This window comes from Pyxicephalus adspersus, chromosome 5 (genome assembly GCF_032062135.1).
Source record: "Pyxicephalus adspersus chromosome 5, UCB_Pads_2.0, whole genome shotgun sequence".
NCBI classification, from domain to species: Eukaryota; Metazoa; Chordata; class Amphibia; order Anura; family Pyxicephalidae; genus Pyxicephalus; species Pyxicephalus adspersus.
Genome location: NC_092862.1, coordinates 57,128,082 through 57,149,651, shown reverse-complemented (window position 1 = coordinate 57,149,651; position 21,570 = coordinate 57,128,082). Strand labels below are relative to the sequence as shown.

At 35.2% G+C, this 21,570-nt stretch overlaps 1 protein-coding gene across 4 annotated transcripts; it reads right to left on the bottom strand.

Annotated features, from left to right (window-relative positions):
• Positions 1-15: 15 nt before the first annotated feature.
• Positions 16-20,768, bottom strand: GPLD1 (glycosylphosphatidylinositol specific phospholipase D1). 4 transcript variants are annotated; one of them, XM_072411609.1, is made up of 25 exons: positions 20,610-20,768; positions 18,631-18,686; positions 17,320-17,398; positions 16,655-16,752; positions 16,434-16,544; positions 15,804-15,852; positions 15,249-15,303; positions 14,275-14,382; positions 14,162-14,189; positions 13,933-14,072; positions 13,077-13,142; positions 12,393-12,522; positions 11,040-11,173; positions 9,537-9,723; positions 8,308-8,418; positions 7,751-7,825; positions 7,423-7,579; positions 6,783-6,924; positions 5,459-5,546; positions 4,899-5,007; positions 3,675-3,851; positions 2,412-2,572; positions 1,822-1,848; positions 1,699-1,749; positions 16-1,278 (listed from the first exon to the last, which is right to left on the bottom strand). In XM_072411609.1, exons 1-25 carry the CDS (start codon positions 20,704-20,706, stop codon positions 1,198-1,200), a joined length of 2,517 nt encoding a protein of 838 aa, XP_072267710.1. In that variant the 5' UTR covers positions 20,707-20,768; the 3' UTR covers positions 16-1,197. The 4 variants fall into 4 exon arrangements, 2 of the variants coding, with proteins under 2 accessions (XP_072267710.1, XP_072267711.1); XM_072411610.1 differs by having other exon boundaries at positions 4,899-4,992; XR_011920824.1 differs by lacking the exons at positions 16-1,278; positions 1,699-1,749; positions 1,822-1,848 and having other exon boundaries at positions 2,432-2,572; positions 4,895-5,007.
• Between the last annotated feature and the right edge of the window lie 802 nt (positions 20,769-21,570).

The window sequence follows — 21,570 nt, the reverse complement described above, 5'->3', positions numbered from 1 at the left end:
TTTTATTTAGACAAATATTTAACAAATAGTCTCAAGCGTATAAATTACATTTAGAATGCAAGATGAAGTTTTACAAGTTAACCACCTTATAGTAAATAGAAAAAAAAAACTGCAGACAGGTTTTAGAGAAGTGCAGGAGAGTAAGAAGAGTTGTTGCCTATTAACAATGCAGAATAAAGTGGGTATTTTCTAATCTTCAGATGGAAAATGACTGTTTGAATTAGACTGTTATGGGCGATGCAAACACATCATCTCCATTTATGATGACGTACCATAGTACAGCGGGTTACAGACCATTACATATAACATGTTAGTGTGTTGTACCTTCATTCTCAATAGACTTAGAACACGTGATGGCAACTGCTTTATAAACAACTAGTCCTAATTGTCCAAAGTATTCCTTTCTCCCTTGCACAAATACCAGACATTTTGTGCTCTGGGCAGGTAGTTTAGAAAATTATGCTTTACAATTCCCTGATCACTATATGCATCTTGCCTTCATAACGATTCTAGTTCCTAGTGAAACCATAGATTGTTCACAGAGGGCTTTTCACTCTGTTGGTGACGGGTACATTTTTGTATTAAAAAGTAGAGAATGGTTTTCTTACTTAAACATTTTTTACACACATTTACAAGAACTAAATTACTATTTACAAATCTTATTAGGTACATGAGTGCGTTTCACAGTATTTATTTTCAAAATGTCCCCATCTATATCCCAATAATATATCTCCATCCCTATCAATACATATTAGAATGAATCCTATTTGTTTATATTTCAAAAGTAATCCTGCAGTGGTTTGCAAATGTTCTATTACATGAGATCCAACTTGGAAGTTGTCATTTCAGACAATGAACAGGGAATACTGTTCTGCTGGTGTAGGTCCCAAAAGATATCTCCTTGCTCTTGAACTTGACCTGTGATTTGGCTATTTAAATGATTCCTCTATTAATCTTTACTTGTTGAACAATGGCTAAACTGAACAAACATTCTCTTAGCTTTTGTCTTGACTGACATTCCATGCACACAGCCAAGAAAGATTTTGGAACCAATTTGGAAGTGCTCAATTTTTGTTTTTTTGTCCAATGATAACTTTTTCTTTCTTTCTGTAACCCACTTAACACATTCCTTAGTCCGTGTGTATATATATATATATATATATATATATATATATATATATATATATATAGGAGTATTCAGTTGAGATCATAAATATGCACTGCTCCAGCCAGTCTTGCGCTATTTGAGCTTCTTACAGCTGCAACAACAACCTGCTTCTGAAATTGTGAAAACAGAAAATATAAATTAAAGACCTCATTACCTATGTGTTCTACCAGTTCAACATCTAACACCAGTCTCCAGGGACCATTTTTGTAACTGCTCATGGACTTAATTTCAATTTCAATTACAAGGGCCTAATTGGTTGTGATGATTGTCTCTCTCACCATTGCAAATTCTGGGGCCTCAAAAGAAAAATTTTAACAGGAACATATTCTACAACTATCCAAAACCCATCAGAAAATCTCACCTTAAAACCGAGTTGCATTTTGTGAAAATTAAAGAAGTTACTAATGAAAATGTGTTCGATATTGTTGTGTAAAAAAGGAGGCTTATGTCATGTGATAATGTTTCTCGCTCACTAGAAAACTATTTCTAGCTACATTTCGGTATGCTTTCGCGTAGTTTATTTTACCCACCTTTTGTTTGGAACTCACAACAGTCACAGCAGTTCCAAATCTTGATTTTTCCTGGAATATTAGGTTTTAATTAAAATAAATGTAAAAGAAATTGAAAATTTGTACCTTAAACGTTCAACTTACTTCAGGGGAGATTAGTACATACTGTGCCTGCAAAAGAAAAAAAAGACACTAGTTTTCAAAAGTTATTGCAGTCATTTTTACATTTGACAACTCTGATAGCATGGATTTTTCATATAGGTATTTAGCTGCTCAAATTTTCAATATTTTCTAAAATCTAACATAGAGGACTTTAGTATCCATAGATAAGACAGCTGTCATAGAAAATGAATTGGCAATGAAAATATTTATTTCTCTAAGTGTTCAATTTACCCTTGATTTTCCAAACATGCATGGCCCATAAATGTAGAGGAGTGTTTCACTAAAAGCCAATCACTTCCAACCATTTTTCAATGTTAATATTAGTCAGCAACAAGCTAAGAAATATTGTACTCTTTAGAGATATCATCCTTGACTGATTGATGATTTATTTCTTGTCTTTAAAATGGTAACTATCAAAGACTTGTAATCATTAACTGTGAAATGTAAACATGATTGGACTTCCCTGAGATTTCCTTCACACTTATTTTAAGATTGAGCAGATTGCCTACATGTAAGGGGAAATTAGGCAAGCGTATTAAAAAATGCTGCTGGCTATTCTGTAATTCTCTTACCCAATCCTCAGGACATGGTGAAGACCATGATTTACATTTATCTTTTAGCAATCCTGTAGAAGTGGTGTTTCCATTGTATATATACACTCGACCTGCCTGAGAACCAAACAACATTGATGTGTAGTCATTTGCCCATAAAGGTGCGGTCACGATGATTTCATCTGTAAACCAAATATATAAAACACAAAGCATTTATTTCTTTAATGCAGTACAGTTCTTCCATTTCATTTATTTGCTGTATACACTACATGCTAATTGATCCTACTATAAACAATGATAAATATAGTTGTTAATTGGGATATTTATTATGTTTCTATTTTCATTGTTTTGGGTTTTTTGGCTCCCTTACACTTAACAGCTCAAGAAGAGTGTAGCAGACATTCTGCATCAGTTTATTGTAAGCATTCTAGCAATGTACCTCCTAAATATTTGGACATTACACAAATATATTCTCTTGCAGGTTACTTTATGAACATTGTTCTGTGAGCCTTAGACATTGAGTCTGATTTATTAAAGCTCTCCAAGGCTGGAGAGGATACACCTTCATCAGTGAAGCTGGGTGATCCAGCAAACCTGGAATAGATTTCTTAAAAGTCAATTGCTATTTGCTAGCAAATGTTTTAAATCTTGGACCAGATCCATTCCAGATTTGCTGGATTACCCAGCTTCACTGATGAAAATGTATCCTCTCCAGCTTTGGAGAGCTTTATTAAATCGGGCCCATTGGATCTTTGAAAAGAAATACAACACCAGGTTGTATATTAGGCAATCGCTTCAAAATGGTAGATTTTTCCAAAATAAAGAATACAGCACTAAACATTATATTGCTACATGGACCATAAATTGATTGAGGTTATGAAGATGTTTAAACGTATGATGTGAAAGGCACAAGGGAATGTTAGACGTGGTCTAAGGAATACATAACAAATGGGTATTCTGAAATGATAGTGTATGCGAGGCTCTAGTTACTGATTATCATAAGGTGTTCCTTCTAGTTATTTTTCTGGTACACTTTTTCAGCTACTGAATCCTAAGGGTGGTTTTGGGTAGGGCAGTTTTAGTAGACTCTGTTCAGGGGTTGGGAATAAAGTCCAAATTGTTCTGCAATTAGATATTTTGTATTTTACTATTTTGTTTCTTTTCTATGTTCTCTGTATTTTTGTACAGCTGATTAAGATTGCTATTATGTAATGTATCTATTGTTTATGTGGTACTAAAATGTATTTATTAAGATATGCAAAAAAAAATTAAAAATTTTCATACCAAGGCCATCGTCATCCAGATCATGTAGAAGCAGCTTTGTACCATATCGTGACAGTTCTCCATTCCCTCTTAAGGTTCCCAGTGGGGATAGATTTTTTAAATCTTTAAGGTTGTACACTGTGGATATTCCAGCATGATGCAATATTTTCGATATGAACCAAACTTTTGAAACTGTGTCTAAAATATTTGAGGATATTTAATTAATTTAAAATTAACCAATTATGCACATGATATAGCTGCGTTTAAGCAATATAATATTGAACATATCTTTAAAAATGGAGCTCTTAAACTACCTTTTCAATGCAAGTTGCTATTTAAAATAGAAAAGGAAAAAAACATTACAGGGCTACTGTCAGGTTAGAATCTGAACCTGACAGCTACTTTTACAATAGTTCATATCCAAATGCACTGGAGACATAGGATGACCAGTAACTACTAACTGTAAGGAGAAAATTCTTCTTATATGCTACTTAGAAGCTTAATCCATTCCTCTGGAATAAATGTTGCCCTCTGAATTATATATAAGAAACATTTTCTCCAATGCTTTGGCTTCCTGGTAAAGGAGCCTATTGTTGGAATACATAGTAGGGATATTCCTTCTTGGTCTGCTAAGTGATTAGGAAGTCAGGTGTGTAATATGCAGAGGATACGGGATGCTGAGTGGTTCTAACGTTACATACACACGCTAGACTTTTGTTGTTGGAAATGATCTTCCACAATCCAGGAGGGATCCATGAACAATGTCGGGCAGCCACTGTACACAACGTATTGGCCGAGAATCATCTGACGTATGAAGATAGCCCAAGGTTCAAATGTCCTCACTACCTGTATGCAACCAACTCTACCATAGCTTTTTCTTCTGATTTCTGAAGTGTTTTAATCCATGAAAAAAAGGCTGTTTTATGTAGGTAACGAACAAGACAAGAGCATTACTTTGTTACAATTAAATACAAAGGTGGCATCACTGAATTCAAAAAGCCACAGACATAAGTAGGGTTTGCCATCATCTCCTTAAACATCTGTGTGGAATGTATGGAATATTTATGCCGTTCCAAAATTAGAGAGTAAATATGGTAAGACTCTCCCAGCGCTTGTTATTAAGTGGCAATAGATGTGAATGTTTCAGTTGTCTTGTCATTGCCTTTTATAGATGCCTTCACATTATATCAAACTATTCCATATATTTTAGTCTATCTAATTAAATTGCGAATGTAAATTACCTACTTTGTGTAGGGGCCCCTGTGAGCAGCACTTTCTTCTTCTGTCCATTTATAGATAGTGTCCCACTTGCCAATGATGAACCCAACTTACTCTGTTCCTGAAATACACGAGACTACATAATTCTTATATTTATGAACAAACATTTCAGAGAATGTAAATAAAAGATTAATATGATATGACATGAATGATATGAACAGAGTAATTCTGCATATTTAGTGGTTTTCTTTAGGGTATAATACATGGAATTTGTTGCAGTTTTTTAGCTGTTCTTGAATACAACATTGTAGTTTTCCATTACTAGATATAATAACAAAAACCTTGATACCTTTTCCTACTTAACAATTGGTGAACAATAAATAAAATAAAGCTTGTAATAGAGCAGGGGGTAATATATAAACTTGATGCTACAGTTCATTTTCATAGCAGTGTGTGTATATTGAAGCATGAACACATGGACTGCATTAGAAAGGGGCTTTTATATAGTGGTAATATGCTGTAAATGTATCTTATATTCCATCAAACTTTAAACATCCCTCAAATTTAGATTAAAGGAAGGAACTTACAGACTGCCCATTTATAGCAAATGTTGCGTTTTTACTTGGTGGATAGAATCCATAGACTTTTCCTACACTCTGCAAGTCTTCATAATGGCTGCGAAAAAGATTAAACATATAAATTAAATTTGTCACATATACTATGGCATATAATCAAGATCTTTAGACCATAAAAAGTCAGAGAGTACTCTGACATTACCCACTAACTATATGTAGAAGACTGGGAAAGGTTCAAGTAATCATTGTTTCCAGGAAGGGAGCAGCATTTTTAAAGTAAAACAGTTGGCCTTGTTTTTGTTATTAAGTCTATTTCTAATATCTTTATCATACCTATATTTACTAATAAAATCGATGGGGAAAAAGGATGAAGCCCTACATGTTGCAATGTACATACAGATAGTAAAAGGAATGTTTCAAATGTCATGAAAACAACCCATGTATGGTAAATCATAGTAAATATATCATTATAATGTATGCAATAGTCACGAATCTAGTTCAAATTAAACTAACATGCTTGGTTAAAATAACACTTTATGAAGTTATGAAGGGAGATTTCACAAAAGGTTCCTGAGGAATGTTGGGGAATCAGGGACACAGATTTGACAAGAAAATAGGAGGTATACGTATGAAGAATTGTCCCCTGTAAACAGGTCAGAGGGGTTAATAAAATTGAAAAGCAGAATAGTATGTGAAGTGGGAGAAAATGTAAAGTGACTAACATACCAGATGAATAAGGGTTTCATATCAGTAAATATATATATATATCCTAAAGCTGGATGGTTTACATGGAGCATTGATGTAGGGAATACAGAATAATATTATTATTAAAATTATTATTATTAAACAGTATTTATATAGCGCCAACATATTACACAGCTCTGTACATTAAATAGAGGTTGCAAATGACAGACATACAGACAGTGACACAGGAGGAGGAGAATTCAGTAGAATTATAAATTAGCACTAGGTAGGAGAGTTATTAGAGTTCATCATCACACAAGTATATATATGCAGCAAGTGATCACTGTACATATCGCATATATAATTGTTTACAATATGTCACATGAGGCCTAATTCACAAAGCTAACACACCAGCAAAGGATCCATATTTGAAAAAAGTGACAGGTATTTCTAGATAGGTCTGACGAGATTAAAAAAAAATACAGTGACATGGCTACAAATAAAGATCCTTCTCATTGTAAGCATTGCAAATGGAAACAATAGTCAATAAAAAGGGATTCCCAAAAAATGTAATTCTTCAGTTTTTATACTAGGGAACTGTCACAATGTTTGCCATGCTATGTGCTGTTATGTTGTCTAGCAAAGTACATACTTTTTGTTAGTGCCACATGTAGGACTTCCGATCACCAGCAATGTTTTTGTCTTGCCTTTATGACTATGAAGAGAGTAGCCAAACCAGGCATAGTCATGTTCCCCCGTCATAATCCACTCTGCTTCTTCCACAAATAGAACGTCTGGAAAAACACACAGCAAGAGCTTGTCTGAAACTTCCATGATAGAATATAACACATAGGCTTTTTGTCATTTAAATGTATTGGCGTTTGTTACTTTCTCCTTGCTAATTGCTGGGCTGTAATGGCTTAAAAGCTTTCTAAGTCACTAACATGGAACATTTTTCTCTTCTACTTTTTTAATATTTCTTTCTTATGCTGGAGAGAGTAGGGCAACTAGAATTTATTGGAGGAGATATGCAATGTCATCTTCAGTATTTTGTACAGGATAAATTCAAAGCAAAGGAGATGTACCGGTAAATCTACACCTTTAAATTTCAGTGCACTCCTTCATTAGACTGTGGCTCTAAATTTCCATTCTTTTTTAACTAGGCAAATGCCTGCAGGTGAGCCTACGTTCTTGCTGGTGTACCTGAATGGGCACATACATATTCTGAAATGTGCAAGAAACATATACATACATATACACCATAACACATCAAGAAAATTAGACAAATTAACCTTTTTTAGATCTGTTATGACTGGAGGTAAATGCAGCCACCAAACCTCTCTGTTTCCCTCCCCCTGGTGCATATGGGGAACCAATTACAAGGTCATCCTTTCTGTCTTTATTCACATCAGCAGCCAAAAGGGTCCAACCCAAATTGCAATAGGTCTCCTACAAAATAGCAAAATATTATTATAGCCAATGCATCAGTTCTGAGTTTGATATATGTGTAATTGCAATGATTTTGCAAAAAGTAATATATATAGTATAATAGTAATATACTATTGCAAAATAGTAATATATATATATAAGTAATGTATAAAAGGTATGCATTTCACTTACCTTGCATTTTATGGTGACATTTGGTTGAGAAGAGAGGCCTTCATTGTTGCTTCCAAAAAAGATATAAATGGAGCCCTAGAAGGCAAATCAAATAACAGGCAATACCAAATAATTAATGTAATTGCTGTATGTATTATGTGAAAAATCTTTTCTTCTTTTTTTTGTTCTACACTTTGATAGCAATGAGTAAAGTATTACTAGATCAGAACAGGCATTGTGTAGCACAGCACATGATTTATGTTACTGTTTGGAACCCTTGTTGAACTGCCAAATTTACTCATCACAATTGTAGGCTGAAATAATCTGTATTCATTCAAGTGAAAGATTAATAAAAATTTCTGCTTTAAATTTATTGGTTTGCCATTTAGTTGCTGAACCATTATATTTTTGAAGCAATAAATGGTAACTGGTATTGGATGATCACATTGAGTAGGCAATATTTTTCTTTACATGATTTAAAATGTTATTGCTCTTTTAACCTTCTGAATAGTATTAAATTATTTTTGTGCATATTTAATTTATTCAGAAGTGATGTAGACCAAGAGACTGTGTCTTACTTTATATGTAAGCTGAGCTGCTCCTACTGATGGTGCTCCGACAGCTAGATCTGGTTGACCATCAGCATTGAAATCCAACACTGCCACTGAAGAACCAAACCGGCCAGATGGCTAAAAAATTAGGTAAATCAAGTGTTAATAGGCTGTAACCCCACATAACCTGAGCTTGAAGCAATACAATGTATTCATATATACAACATTTTTTACTATTGTAATATTTGTTTTTGGGTTTTTTTCTGAATAAACATCCCTCTGCTAAAGCAAATGGGTTATATTGATCAAAGCCCAACTAAACAATTACGAGGGGGTCCTGAGAAGTTCCTTCCAGGTGAAATAGAAAAATGAGTGTGGGGGCGTATGACAGCCTTATATCTTAGTATGTAACTGTGCAAATATCAGGTTTTTGCAATTCCTAAAACTGTTTTTTCTTTTAGTGAGAAGCTGTGATGGCAGAGGCACAAGCACGTTTCACGTCGTTGGAGTTACGGGCCGTCATAAAGTTTTTGTTTCTCCAGGGAAAGGAAGGACATTTCTGCCCCAGTGTTTGTGAAAACTCAGTGTGAATGTCCTTTGCTATCTTTCCCTGATTCATTGAATCATTGCTTTTTGTGTCACATTAGGGAAAAATTCCTTTGCTTCCTGTCCTGTACACCTAGCATGATGTAGGAGAATAGCTCTCCAATGTGAGGATAATCCCCTCTTTGACAGCTGTCATAGGAATAAGTGTTCCCATTGTGGAACCTCCCTCCAGTCCTGTTCTGGTGGCAACTCAACATTTTTTGATTTACCCCACTATCATCCTTAGTAAAATTAGCAACCACTGATGGTCTGTTAGCTACAGATCTATGGGCCCCACTGCACATTTTTGACAAGGTGCATTTAACATTTAACATTTAAGACAAGCTCTTTTACATCAGACATCAGAGTCTTCTACTTTACACGAGTGTCCCCAAGTTCCTGTCAGAGACCACCTCTAGATGAAAGCCCTTTCCACTTCACACCAGAGTCCCACCTTTACATCAGAATCCGACATACAAATCTGAAGCCTCCCCAGGACTTTGTTAACACAGACCCCCAGCAGCTCACCTGTGAGTATACCTTTACCAGCCACTCATTGTTCTTAAAGGCGCTTGCAGATGTTTTTCACATTATTAATATTTGACCTTACAATTGATAAAAAATAATAACTATTGTGCGTTTATTAATTTGCAATTATTTTTGACAAAAACCTCCAAGCCTTTCAACAAGATGGCAGCTTCCTTGTCTAGGTCTATATTGACAGAAGGTAGTCCTGAGTCATTGCCATAAAGTATGTAGACACAGCCAACTTGAATATGGCCCAGACTGCTGCAACCTGGAGCTCCTATGACCAGATCATCCCAGCCATCCTGATTGAGATCTGCTGTGGTAAGTGCCCTGTACAACAGAAAACACCAATATTTTTGAATTTGTATTGGACAATTTTTATGTAAACCAATGGAATTAATCATTTAATTGGATTACCTGTTTGATGGCTTCTACAGACATAAGACACTCTAATATTTGCTTGAACTGACTATTGTTTCTGTAGGTCATTCCAGATAATATAATATGCTAGAATGATATAAGGGCTAATCCCCATTGTTTCCCTTGTGATTACATGCTACTTAGGTTTCTCCCTCATCCTCCTCCACTGCCACAAATCCAGGGGGATTGTGAATATTTATACAATGATTTTTATTGAGTTGGCAGTTTGATTGTTCATGTGAAACTATCTGCCATTTAAGGATATACCTGTAGGATGCAGATTTTTATTTTATGACTGAATAAATAGGTTAATCCTCTTTCTGCCTTTTCTTCAAATGATAGGGCCAATGGGCTACAAATGATAGGGCAAATGATAGGACAATTTAGTTTTTCTCAATGTGAAAGTTTTGCTTAGGTAATATGCACTTTGTATTATCTAATTATCTATTAACTGAGTATAAGAAGGTCGAGATGTAAGAGCTGCAGCTCTCATTTGCGACTGAATTATATCATTTTCACACTTGCTTCTTCTCTCCTTGGCCAATCATAGATCTCCTAATGTGATATTTTTCAATACTAATTCATACAGAATATAAATTCCTCTGTGATGGGGCTGTGCTGTGATTCAGCAGTAACCTGTGTATATAGTAGTAAATCACAACAATAAAACATTTTCAACGTAAAGTAAGTACTTTGCATACAAATACATTTAAAAAAAATAAAGCTGGAGTTGCAGTTTAATGTACATTTATGCACATTCTGACATACCTAATTTACATAGTGCCCCCCCTACAGAGGTCACATTGCCAGGCTCCACTTCCTGCACCAATCAACATTGCCATATACCCCGCTTGTGCACAGGAGTACATTTCTATGTATGACATACTAAGGAGAAAGCAGGGATGTACATTATGCTATACATGGAGTGTACATTCCTAATGAAAAATTGCTAGATTTTTTTTTTAATCAAATGACACTTTGGGTCTGATTTAACAAAAAGCTCCCCAAAGCTGGAGAGATTACACTTTGATCAGTGAAGCTGTGATCCAGAAAACTTGGAATTGATCTGGTCCAGGATTGAAAGCATTTGTTAACAAATAGAAAATGGCTTTTAAGAAATCCATTCCAGGTTTTCTGGGTAGCCCAGTCTCACTAATGGAAGTGTATCCTCTCCAGCCTTGGGGAGCTCCCTGCAAAATAATATACTGAAAAGTTAAAACTCTTACCATCCAAGTCTGGAGTATGGTGATCTCACAAAATATGTGGCTGATGGAGTAGAAATATGATTTGAATTCAGGAAAGAAAATATTTGTACTGAAGTCACCGCTCGAGTGGCATTACTTAGGAGCTGCATAGATTTCTGTAACGTAAGAGGCACTGTTTTATTTCCATTGTATTTCAGTAAATAGATTATTACTGAATAGATAACTGAACATACACATTTACCCTGCCTCCAAAATAAAAAAAAATAACCAAGATAACCTTCCTAGGATATCCAGATACAGATTTCTGCCCACTGTAGCATAACGCCCCTCCAATCAATGCTGAAATTTGGACATAACACAAATGCCACTAACCCCCACTAAATCAGGCCATACACACTAAATTATTATTCTAGATGTCTAGTTTAGGAGGTCTGCTTACTTCCTCCTGCTTTGTGTGAGTAAATGAGCTATCATTGTTAATAGCTTAAAAAATCTTAAATAGTTTTGTTATGTTACTGGATTACAGCTCGTCCTTAGATTTTAAAATCAAAATATCTGTTTTACAATTCAGTTGATGGCAGAACCATGTTCTCTGTGAAATTATATACCATGACTTTGTTTTTCAGATAAGCACTTCACATGAATGAGATTCATAAAAGATCAATTATTTTAAATGTGTTTATAACATACTAAGGGATGTTGTAATGAACATTATAAAATGCAGTTTATCATTAAATAAATATAGTCCAGAATATACAGTGAATAAATGAAATACAGAAGCCAAATAAAGATTCAACCACATTTCATGGCAATTCTATAGCTCTCTTGTAGCAGCTAACACAATGTAGATAAATTCTGAACTTCCATTGGGAGATATCCTTTGGGCATGTTCAAATCTTCATGTTTCCACGCTTTTGTAAGTGCTTTTACAGCCTGCAAAAGCCTGAAATTGCCTTGTAAAAAAGCACTTTAAATAGTATAAAGTGGGTCTGTTTTTTGTGCAGGAGTTTGTTCGTAAGCTCAATGTAGTTCCTATGGTCGTTTTGACTTCCAAATGCCTCCATATCCTTGCATTCAAATTCCCTATAGGGAATGAATAGGAGCGTCAGTGAGCCACACTAGTATGTTATTTTTGAACCAGCGTGTGCGTCTTTGAGCGTCTGGCAAGGTGCTACCTTTGTTGAGCCGCACAAAATCGAGCATGTAAGTGGCAGGTGTGAAGCTGCTCTAACTTGGATTTTCCAGGTAAAAAAGAAAATATCTTTGTTAAACCTCTGTCTGGTGACACAGACCAGGCTTCCTTGTCTACAATGCCGAAAAAAGAAGCAAAATAACCATTGAGTTAGTAAGAAGAAATAGAAAAGGCATGTTTACCTCTGCCCACTGACTCATTTCAAAGTAGACACCAGACTGTGTTGTGATAATATCAGCTCCAGATGATGTCATACCTGATGTATTATAGTCTTTGTAGTACTCATTCTTCTGCAAAAATGTTTTTCTGAGGCTGCAAAGTGATAGTAAACTTAGAATGAATATAATTACCCTTATACTGGAAGTTATTTTAAAGGGTTAGCGCTGTACGGTAGGAATGGTAGTAATTAGCAAATGTCAGACTGAAGGTTTTCTTACTCCACCCTAATCCTATGTGTCTCTGTGTGTTTTACCTGTTAAAAGGTAGCACTAGAATTTTACCTTGTAGAAAAACATTACACACAGACTTGGCCATTGAGCTCCTCCAAAGATTAATGTTCTTGACACCAAACCCTTCTACAACCTGACCTCCTACTGCAGCTTACATGAAAACTATATTGGTTTAATTGTTTTTAGGTTAAACAAATGTAATAGACAAAAAAATATCCAGCGCTGTATGATATAAAGGAACCATAAGTGGCTTCATACACAAATGTTAGAATTCCTTGAACCTTATGAGAAGGATTTTAGTGTATAACTGCACATGGTTGTTTTGCTGTGCACAGTGGCATCGTCAGAATAGGGCACTGTTGCCAACTGTTACAGTATTACGTTGTACATATATGAGTTATAATTCACTATACTCACACTTGTGGGTCTCTTTTCTCAATGTTGCACTGTATAAAGATGGGATTTTCAGGCAAGTAGCATTCACTAGATAAAATGAAAAACAAACTGATTGAGTTAATTCACAAGGGTTACTACATTGTATATCTGCAAGTTGTTAAAGCTCGGACATTTAAATGTATGTAGGAAAATAAGAGCTGCAATTTAAGGTTTGGTATATAAAGTTGCATGTCCCAGGCTATGATCCTGTTTATGAATTCACCATGTAGTGAGTTTTTTTCTGGCACAAACTTGCAGGATGGTTTTATTGTCTGGATGCTTACTTCAGGTCTGACTAAGTGAATCAACAGTGGATACGAAAAGTGTTAAATGTGCAAAGTGAATGTTCACTTTGCTTAGGTAATAAATCATGTTAACAATGGTCCTAAGGGCAGGTGCACACCTGTGTTGGGATTGAGCGATCCCGTGCGGCTTCATGCTTGAACACTTCCACTGCAGCGCAACTGTTTGCTGGCCCCTATTCATTTCCTATGGAGCTGCCATAGGAAGACACTACCATATTGGGTCTCCCAAGAGGCAGCGGTTCCTGTGTGAAAAAGCTGTAAATGTACTGCAACCATACACGACTTTGTGCGCCAAGGACTCACACCATGGCTGTGTGCAAATCTCTTTGCCCGAGGTGAGGTATCCCTCTTCTGGCTTTTGTGGCTTTGCTTTGTGGCCATGGCTGCCAGGCAAGTGGTTTCATACCACCATTCTGAAAGGTTCCTTAATGTTGAATCAATAATTACAAAACTGCATTTAAGTGTATTTCATATTTGAGTTCAGATTTAACACAAAAAAAAATAAAATAGAATATAAGCTGAGTATGACTTACCCAGTACCATTATCCAACATGAGACTAGTAAATTGAAATATGTTTGTGGACCAAAATGCCATGTCATCAACACCACCCAGAAAATATTCATGGAATCGTTCCACCAGGAAGGGTGATTTTTTGTCATATGTAGGGTACAGCTACAAATCAATCAAGATAAACATATTGTAACATTTGCATGTGCATACCAACATATCATCTGGATGGTATTCTATTAAAAGAGAATTACCTTGGAAACAGCAAAATATTCACCATGGCTGATAAAAAAACACATAAAATACCATTTAGTGATGATAATCATCATAGGATTACTTTTTTTTTTTTTACAGTGCTTCTACTCACAGTTGCAGGAAGAGAATGTACATACAGTCAATAATTGTTTTCTCATCAATAACCATCTCACTATAGATCTCCATATATATGTTAAAAAGGTCCTTCACTGGAATATACCTAGAAATAGAGAAGCATAGCTTGGTCAAGAACACAATCTCAACCTATTCAATCAAAAATAAAGGGACAGCAGCAGTTTGATGAGTCCTCAATCTGCTTGTTCAATATTCTCATGTGAGGAATTTCTGATGCTTTGCTCCCACATTGATAATGCAAAAGTGATTACAGAAGATGCGTGAGACATAATCAGCTACATATACAACCATTACATGTAATGATTTTTAAATGAATACCTAACAGCTTATATTAGTGTTTTTTAAAAGGACATTGATACTTTAGCTACTCAGGGCATAGTGACTTTGCCTAAAGATAAACTCTCCCTTTCCCCTAGGTTTTATTTTCACCATGCTACACTTCCTTTCCTTTCCCTGCTTCAGCCCCCTAACCAGTATAAGCTCTGGTTTTGGATGGTGTCAGAGCTTAGACAGGGGAATAACTATGTAATAGCATATTATCCTGGTAATTGGCAGCTCCCATACTCCCACTGCCACATAGGCAAGGTTACATGCTCCCTCATACGCCAAAACACATCCCATAAACAAAGACTCAAGGATTTATAAGATGTATGAATAGTCTAAATATTTTGATGCTGCCATGCTAAATGTGTTAGTGGGACAAAAATCACAAAAAAGAATAGGACCAGCTTAACACTCACTAAAAGTTTCAAGATTATCGGTTTTCCCAATCATAATTTAATAGAGATGTGCCAGAAGTGCAACCCAAAGTAAAGGCTGTAGATGATATCCAAACTGTATATGTTATTAAACATGAGAATATTTAGGAAGTTCTATCACTATTTTTTATTTTCCATTGTATTAAAATTAAAGTTAGTATTGTTAACCTATATGTTTAATGCTTTATCTTACCATTTTGATGCCAGATAATTAAAGTCAAGTTCAAACTGGCTGAGTACATCGCCACCTAAAATATAAAAGATGCAAGTTTTAATAAGTACTACATGCACTAAATTATCTTTAACCTGAAAAGAAAAATAACTTTTCTTTGTAGGAAATGTGGAACTAAATTGATATTTAAAGTGTAATAGGAAAAGGAAGGCATGAATGTATTTTAAATACAATTAGCCAAACATGGAGCTTTGTAAAAAAGTAAGAAACATAGGCTTTATGTTATTTGCCAAAGTACAGTAATATGTATCTTTGTGGAATATACAGACATTTAAATCTATCAAAAATATCTTGCTTATGGTGCTATTTTTTAAAACTAGAGCCATAGACCAAGACTAGGAAAAAAGATTGTAAGATGTGCGTCCTGTTAAGATCTATAAAATCTAATAACATTTTTTCAGTCTATCCACTCATTGGGCCCCATTTACTAAAGAACAATAACACAGAAAGCAATGTTAGGCTTGCATTTCAGAAATGCAGGGGTCTGTAAATATAAATATATAATATATATTGTACCAAAATCACCAACTGGATGAGCTTCTGAATATGAGCCTTGAAAATCAATCTAAAAAAAAAATAATAAAAAAAATATATATTTTTAAAATATAGCATCACAAAAAATGTATAGTCAAGGATATAAAAGTATGGAATGTAGACATTAATTCATTTAAACAGTACACTTCTTAACAGTAGCATTTTACAAAACTAGAGAAATGGGAACTATGTAGTGTATAAAAAAAAAATTAAGATGTGAGATCTGCTTCAATCTAATTACTTTTTTTTACAGCCTACTAGCTACTGGTCCATATTTGTTCATTTTTTTTATAATCACAAGTATTGGATGGGTACGAGTTAAAACTGCAGTGGAGGAGAACTGGAGATTATTAATATTATTATTTATAAACATGATTTATATAGCCCTAACATATTATGCAGCCCTGTACATTAAATCGGGATGGCCAATAATCCCTTCTGGTGCAGTGAACCATAATATAGCATAAAATAATATAGCATTTGTCAAACAATGCAGCTGACTTAGCTCCCCAGGGAATAAAGGGGTGCCCACTAGCAGCTAACAACCCAATTTTACACCACACGACTGAAAGAGTCCTAACAGAAAAATGTATTAGTTCAGTAAATTCTTACTGCAGCCATTGCTCTGAGGAATCCTTGATCAATGTGGAGGCTGTGCCAACTCACATCAGCAACCTGATGGGAAGCTATTCCAAACAGGAAGGCCACCAGTTTCTGTGCTCTCTGAAACAAAACATTTTATCAAACATTTAATATATCTTTTATCTCAGATATATCTTAGATTTGTATTATTCCTCATTCATTTATTACAACAGGAAAGAGAGTAACCGTACCTCATCCCATGGCAGTGGATAGGTTTTTCTAATATAATTAATGCTGGTTTTCAGAAAAGGTGTCCAGTGTGTGTCTTCTGACACATAATGATATTTTCCTGAAGAAAATATTAAATATTATTTAATGCTGATGTTCCTATAAAGAATATTTATGTTAATAAATATTTGCTTAAACAGCAGCTCATTGTTTATTTCAGCTGCTGCAATACCCCAATATAATTTTAGAAAGCCTATAAAACTGATCTGAAAAATAAATATCTGCCTGCAAGCATATTTTACCGTATCTTAGTAGTTATAAATCCTACTGAGATACCAAGTAAAAGTTTACCATTTCCTTTGCTGCTCTGTGTGAACTTCATTGCACAGTCAATACACAGGACACTTACAAACACATGCTAAGCAAGAAATGTTTTGCTTTGTGCACAGATGCCAAGATCATGAATAAAATTGATAAATAGATTAACTAATTCTGTAAATAGAAGAGTATACCAAAACTATGGTTCACAACCTTCAGACTAATACATAATATTATACCCAGCTACAGTTAAAACTTTCATTTTTATTAGCATTGAATAGAGAGGGAAAGATTTAAAACATGTCATTATTGTTGTATGTGAACCCACTGGGGAAGTTTTGGCAAAAGTCGGCTCGCTCCATTTTCTCACCTTGCATGCAGAGGCCCTGATAGAAGGCATCAGGGTATATACTGCCAGCCTGGTACGCATCAGGATGGTTTTGCAGCAGCTAGTATTATAATCAATGTATAGAAAAAATAACATATTGTTAGGAATCAATAACATTAAGCAATATAAAATCTCTCCAAAAGAGGTAATGTACTCTGTTAAACTCCTACCCAATGCATTGTTTGTAAATGCAAGCCAACATCATATCTATAGCATAGCTCATTCCATAAGGTATATAATTCATTAACAAAAAAAAAACAATGGCTAATATTAATTGGTTTGTAACAGGCACCACTTCATTCATCATTCATTAGGTTTTAATGTTCTATGCATTTGTTTTTTATTTCATAGAAATGTCCTTTGTTTGTGTTTTGTTCTAATGTTCGTTCAATAAATACCTTCCATTAACAACCCCTTAAGAGTTTCTGAGTTTTATCTTAGGAGCAAAAGCATAGGGAAACAAAGTGATTTGAAACTTTTTTAGGGTTTTTTTTCTATGCGTTTTTTTATATGTCTTTTTGCATCCATTTGGCAGGTCTGTTCCTACTGGTTATCAATTAGTATGGTCACAATGCAATAGACCAATTCAGACACCCAATATTAGCCTCAGTGCCTCCCATCACCCAGAAAACCTAATCTGCTAATCACAGCAAGTACCAGTGCTCCAATCCTTTCAATACAGCACCCCATCCACTTCCTAAACAGCTTCCCACAGCTCCCTCCATCTGTCTGTACAAAGCTGTCTGTTCCCACTCTGCAGAACTGAAAAGTCTTCAATGTTTTCTATAGTCCATTTGTACCGATAAATAATCAGAGCAATTGGAAATGTGTAAGAGGGTGAAACAGAATCTTTTGAGACTGGACCCCAATTTCCCCACTGAAGTTTTGTTGCAAAGAAATTGCTCTCTGTTTTTTAGAAATATATGTTAAAAAAATTAATGGACACATAAAAAGCTAAATCCACAAAACATGCCCCTATATAGGCCAGGTGTGATGAAAATTCTGATGTTTTAGAATTAATTACTATTCTGTTAATGGGATAAAAAGGGCTGATTTTTCTGATTGGCATTAATCAGATTTTGTGCAGCCATGAAAATACTCTAAACATCTAAATCAGAACATTTGCATTTATATTCAGAAATTGTAAATCCATTTACATTGCTGTCTGATAATCTATAAGAAATACAACCATGATTCTGTACTAAGATAGTAAAATCATGCAGCTAACTCTGATGGTGCTAGGGTATATCTAATACATGGGTTAAATTTCTCAATAACATAATATTCATTTACCTCTCGGTAGTTAACTTTTCTCTCATTCTGATGGAAGTACTCCAAAGCTCGGTGTGCTGTAAAAATCAATCAAGAAGAGAATCAAATAACATGAAACTAAGAAAATAATCCTACAAGCCACATCTTATTCTGATCAGTTTCACCTTTGGAAAAAGGTTTAAAGCATTAAAACTTCACAATGATAGAAAGTTATGCTAAGTACACATTTATAATTTCTGTTGCTTGAAATGATTGTTATTGGTGGTTTTGGGTGAACATTCCCTATACAGACAGGCTGCACACCTCTCCACCAAGCCTGTATTATTCTATAGAAGGGTCAGGTGCAAACAACAGGGAAGATCACTCAAAATGACAGTGATATCAGCTAATCCAGGAGTGTAGGAGGATACATACATAGATTCCCTGTTTTATAAATAGAACCCTGATTACAAACAATAGCTTTGTATGATGAAAATCTAAAGTGTGTACTGGCCCTGATGGAAAAAGAATTTAATTGAAAAACTGAGAAAAAAAAATATGCCATACAAAAAAAAAAAAAACATATATTCCTATGATATCTGAGACACTGCATGAAAGGTAAAATTTTTACAAAATTGGTATATTTTCATTGACACCTCAGAGCACAATTCCTTGGTGGCACAAACACATTTTGCAATTTTGTACAAAACAAACTTTTTTTGCCCTTTTTTTAAAAGCTAATTTTCAAACCATCTTTCAAACTATTTTTTTTCTCCTACTTATGAAATTCTAGCGGTTTGCAAGATTTCTACTTGCAAAAATATTTATTTCCCATAACTAGATACATAACAGAGCTTTACAGAGTACTTACATGTTACATTAGTCCCTACTCCCTAAGGGAGCTTACAATCTAATGTCCCAGCCACCTTATTTCCCCTCATAGCCTATTTGGTCAGATGCCATGACATGATGTCTCTGCCCACCGAGCCACTCCAACCATACCCACCCCTTCCACCTGTAAATCTGCCCACCGAGCCACTCCAACCATACCCACCCCTTCCACCTGAAAAAATCATCACTGGCCTCCCTCAGCCCTGTTACTGTGGACGAAGTCTTAACTCTTCTCTCATCATCTCCGTCTTTGCAATCCCTATTTAATGTACAGCGCTGCGTAATATGTTGGCGCTATATAAATCCTGTTTAATAATAATAATAATAATAATAATGCCATATAACCCACCATTATGTTTTACAACTGTGGGAATATCAGTAGGAAACTCATATAAACAAAAGATGAACACCTAAACTCCATCTAGAAAATATAACCCAAACCCAGAATGGTCAGAACTTTTTTTTTAAGTTTACTAGACAGAAAGTAAGAGGAAGTCTTCAAAAGCAACACAGAGAATAATACAAATTATAACCTCCTAATTTTTAATAATATCTGTCTATATTACAAATTGCCTCTTACTTCTTACCTAGTAAAACCATTGTCACATGCCAAAAGTTTTTTTTAAATAATGGCAATTCCACTATACAAGGCAGAACATTATTTGTATGTTGGTAAAGGGTCAGTCCACCCAAAATGTTAGGTGCGCCAGATGCTGGAGAGATATACCACCCTATTAATTCTCTGTTTTTCAGATCTTTCTGTTTAAAAAGCTGGCTTTAGGTGGCTGTTGGTGCAATTGAGAAGTGCTCCCTCCCTTCATAATTATACTGTAATATATTAAAATATGAAGTGTGTAATGTGAATCTCTAGAACGATCAAGTGGGTTAGAATGTCCAAAACTCCCGGTTGGACCGGAATATGGTAATTACTAGGAAGATCTTGTTGCTGGGGTATCCAAGACATTGTAGAAGATAGGGCTGTTTTAGCACACTGTACTAGACTTATATTTAAAATATCCTGTTTAGATTGACTTTCCCAGCAAATTTTTATAGAAATGTATGTAACTTTTCTGTTTCTGTACTAGTTTGATTGTCAGACATTATAAACGCAGAGTAATCATTTCACTTACCGATCTCTATGTGTGTGGAAATACCACATGGCTCACTTTGTTGTAGAATAAAAAGACAAACTGCCAGGAATGCAATGTATGCAGCCATCATAATCATGCTGTCATGCCATGTGGTATGAAGGGGGAGATAGCTGTACACAGTTAGCTGAACAACCTTTGGAATTTGATGTGATTTCAGCAGTATTGACAGAAAAGTTAAACTGTCAACAAAATTGGTGGGGACAGGGAGGCTAGAATATTACCGGCAATGATCATGCATCTACCCATACAGCAAAACATTTTAAATTATATCCAATAACAATGGTGCCATGCATTTTGTCTGTGAATTGAGCCATGTGCACATTGTATATGACTAGAGGTATGGGATACAACTAGTAGTAAGTGTGCCAGAGACAAGGCTTGGAGCTGAAGTCTCTGTGCCAAAAGAGGTTTGGGGTACAAGTGGGGTATTTACAGTAAAATGATCACCCTTTAGAAGGGTGTGTGCCATGCTTTTTAATAAACATGTTTCAGTTTTTCCAAATAATGTATTTACAAGCAACAATGTTGCTTTTTAAAAAAGAGAAGTTACCTCATCCATGCAACAAATGCTTTTCAACAACTGCTTTACCAACTGGCTCACATATATGTGTGTTGGATGCCTGGCTCCCCCCCCTACTGGACTCTGTGGTACTTTCTATCAGCCCATCATCACTATTGTGTCATAATGTAATGTCGGGGCTAGTGGAAGGAACCAAAAAAAAGAGGGGGACACAAGTATACAATATTCCTAAAATGATGAACATTTTTCAGCAAGTTTCCCACTTCCTGGAAAGTGGCCAGGGACAGAGAGGTATTACTAGGTAATGGATATCCAAATGGCTACAGAGTCACTTTACCCTATCTGCCCTGCAAACATTTATGTAGGCACCATGGGGTGGGGGGTAGGGGGTATTTGTACACCATAACCGGGTGTTCATTT

Excerpts from the sequence above, each read along its gene's own strand:
- GPLD1 (XM_072411609.1), bottom strand. The coding sequence starts at position 20,706 with ATGATTATGATGGCTGCATACATTGCATTCCTGGCAGTTTGTCTTTTT. Across the intron at positions 18,687-20,609 it reads TTCCACACACATAGAGATCG|CACACCGAGCTTTGGAGTAC; the intron begins GTAAGTGAAATG and ends TGATTTTTACAG. Across the intron at positions 1,279-1,698 it reads TTGTGAGTTCCAAACAAAAG|AAGCAGGTTGTTGTTGCAGC; the intron begins GTGGGTAAAATA and ends TCACAATTTCAG.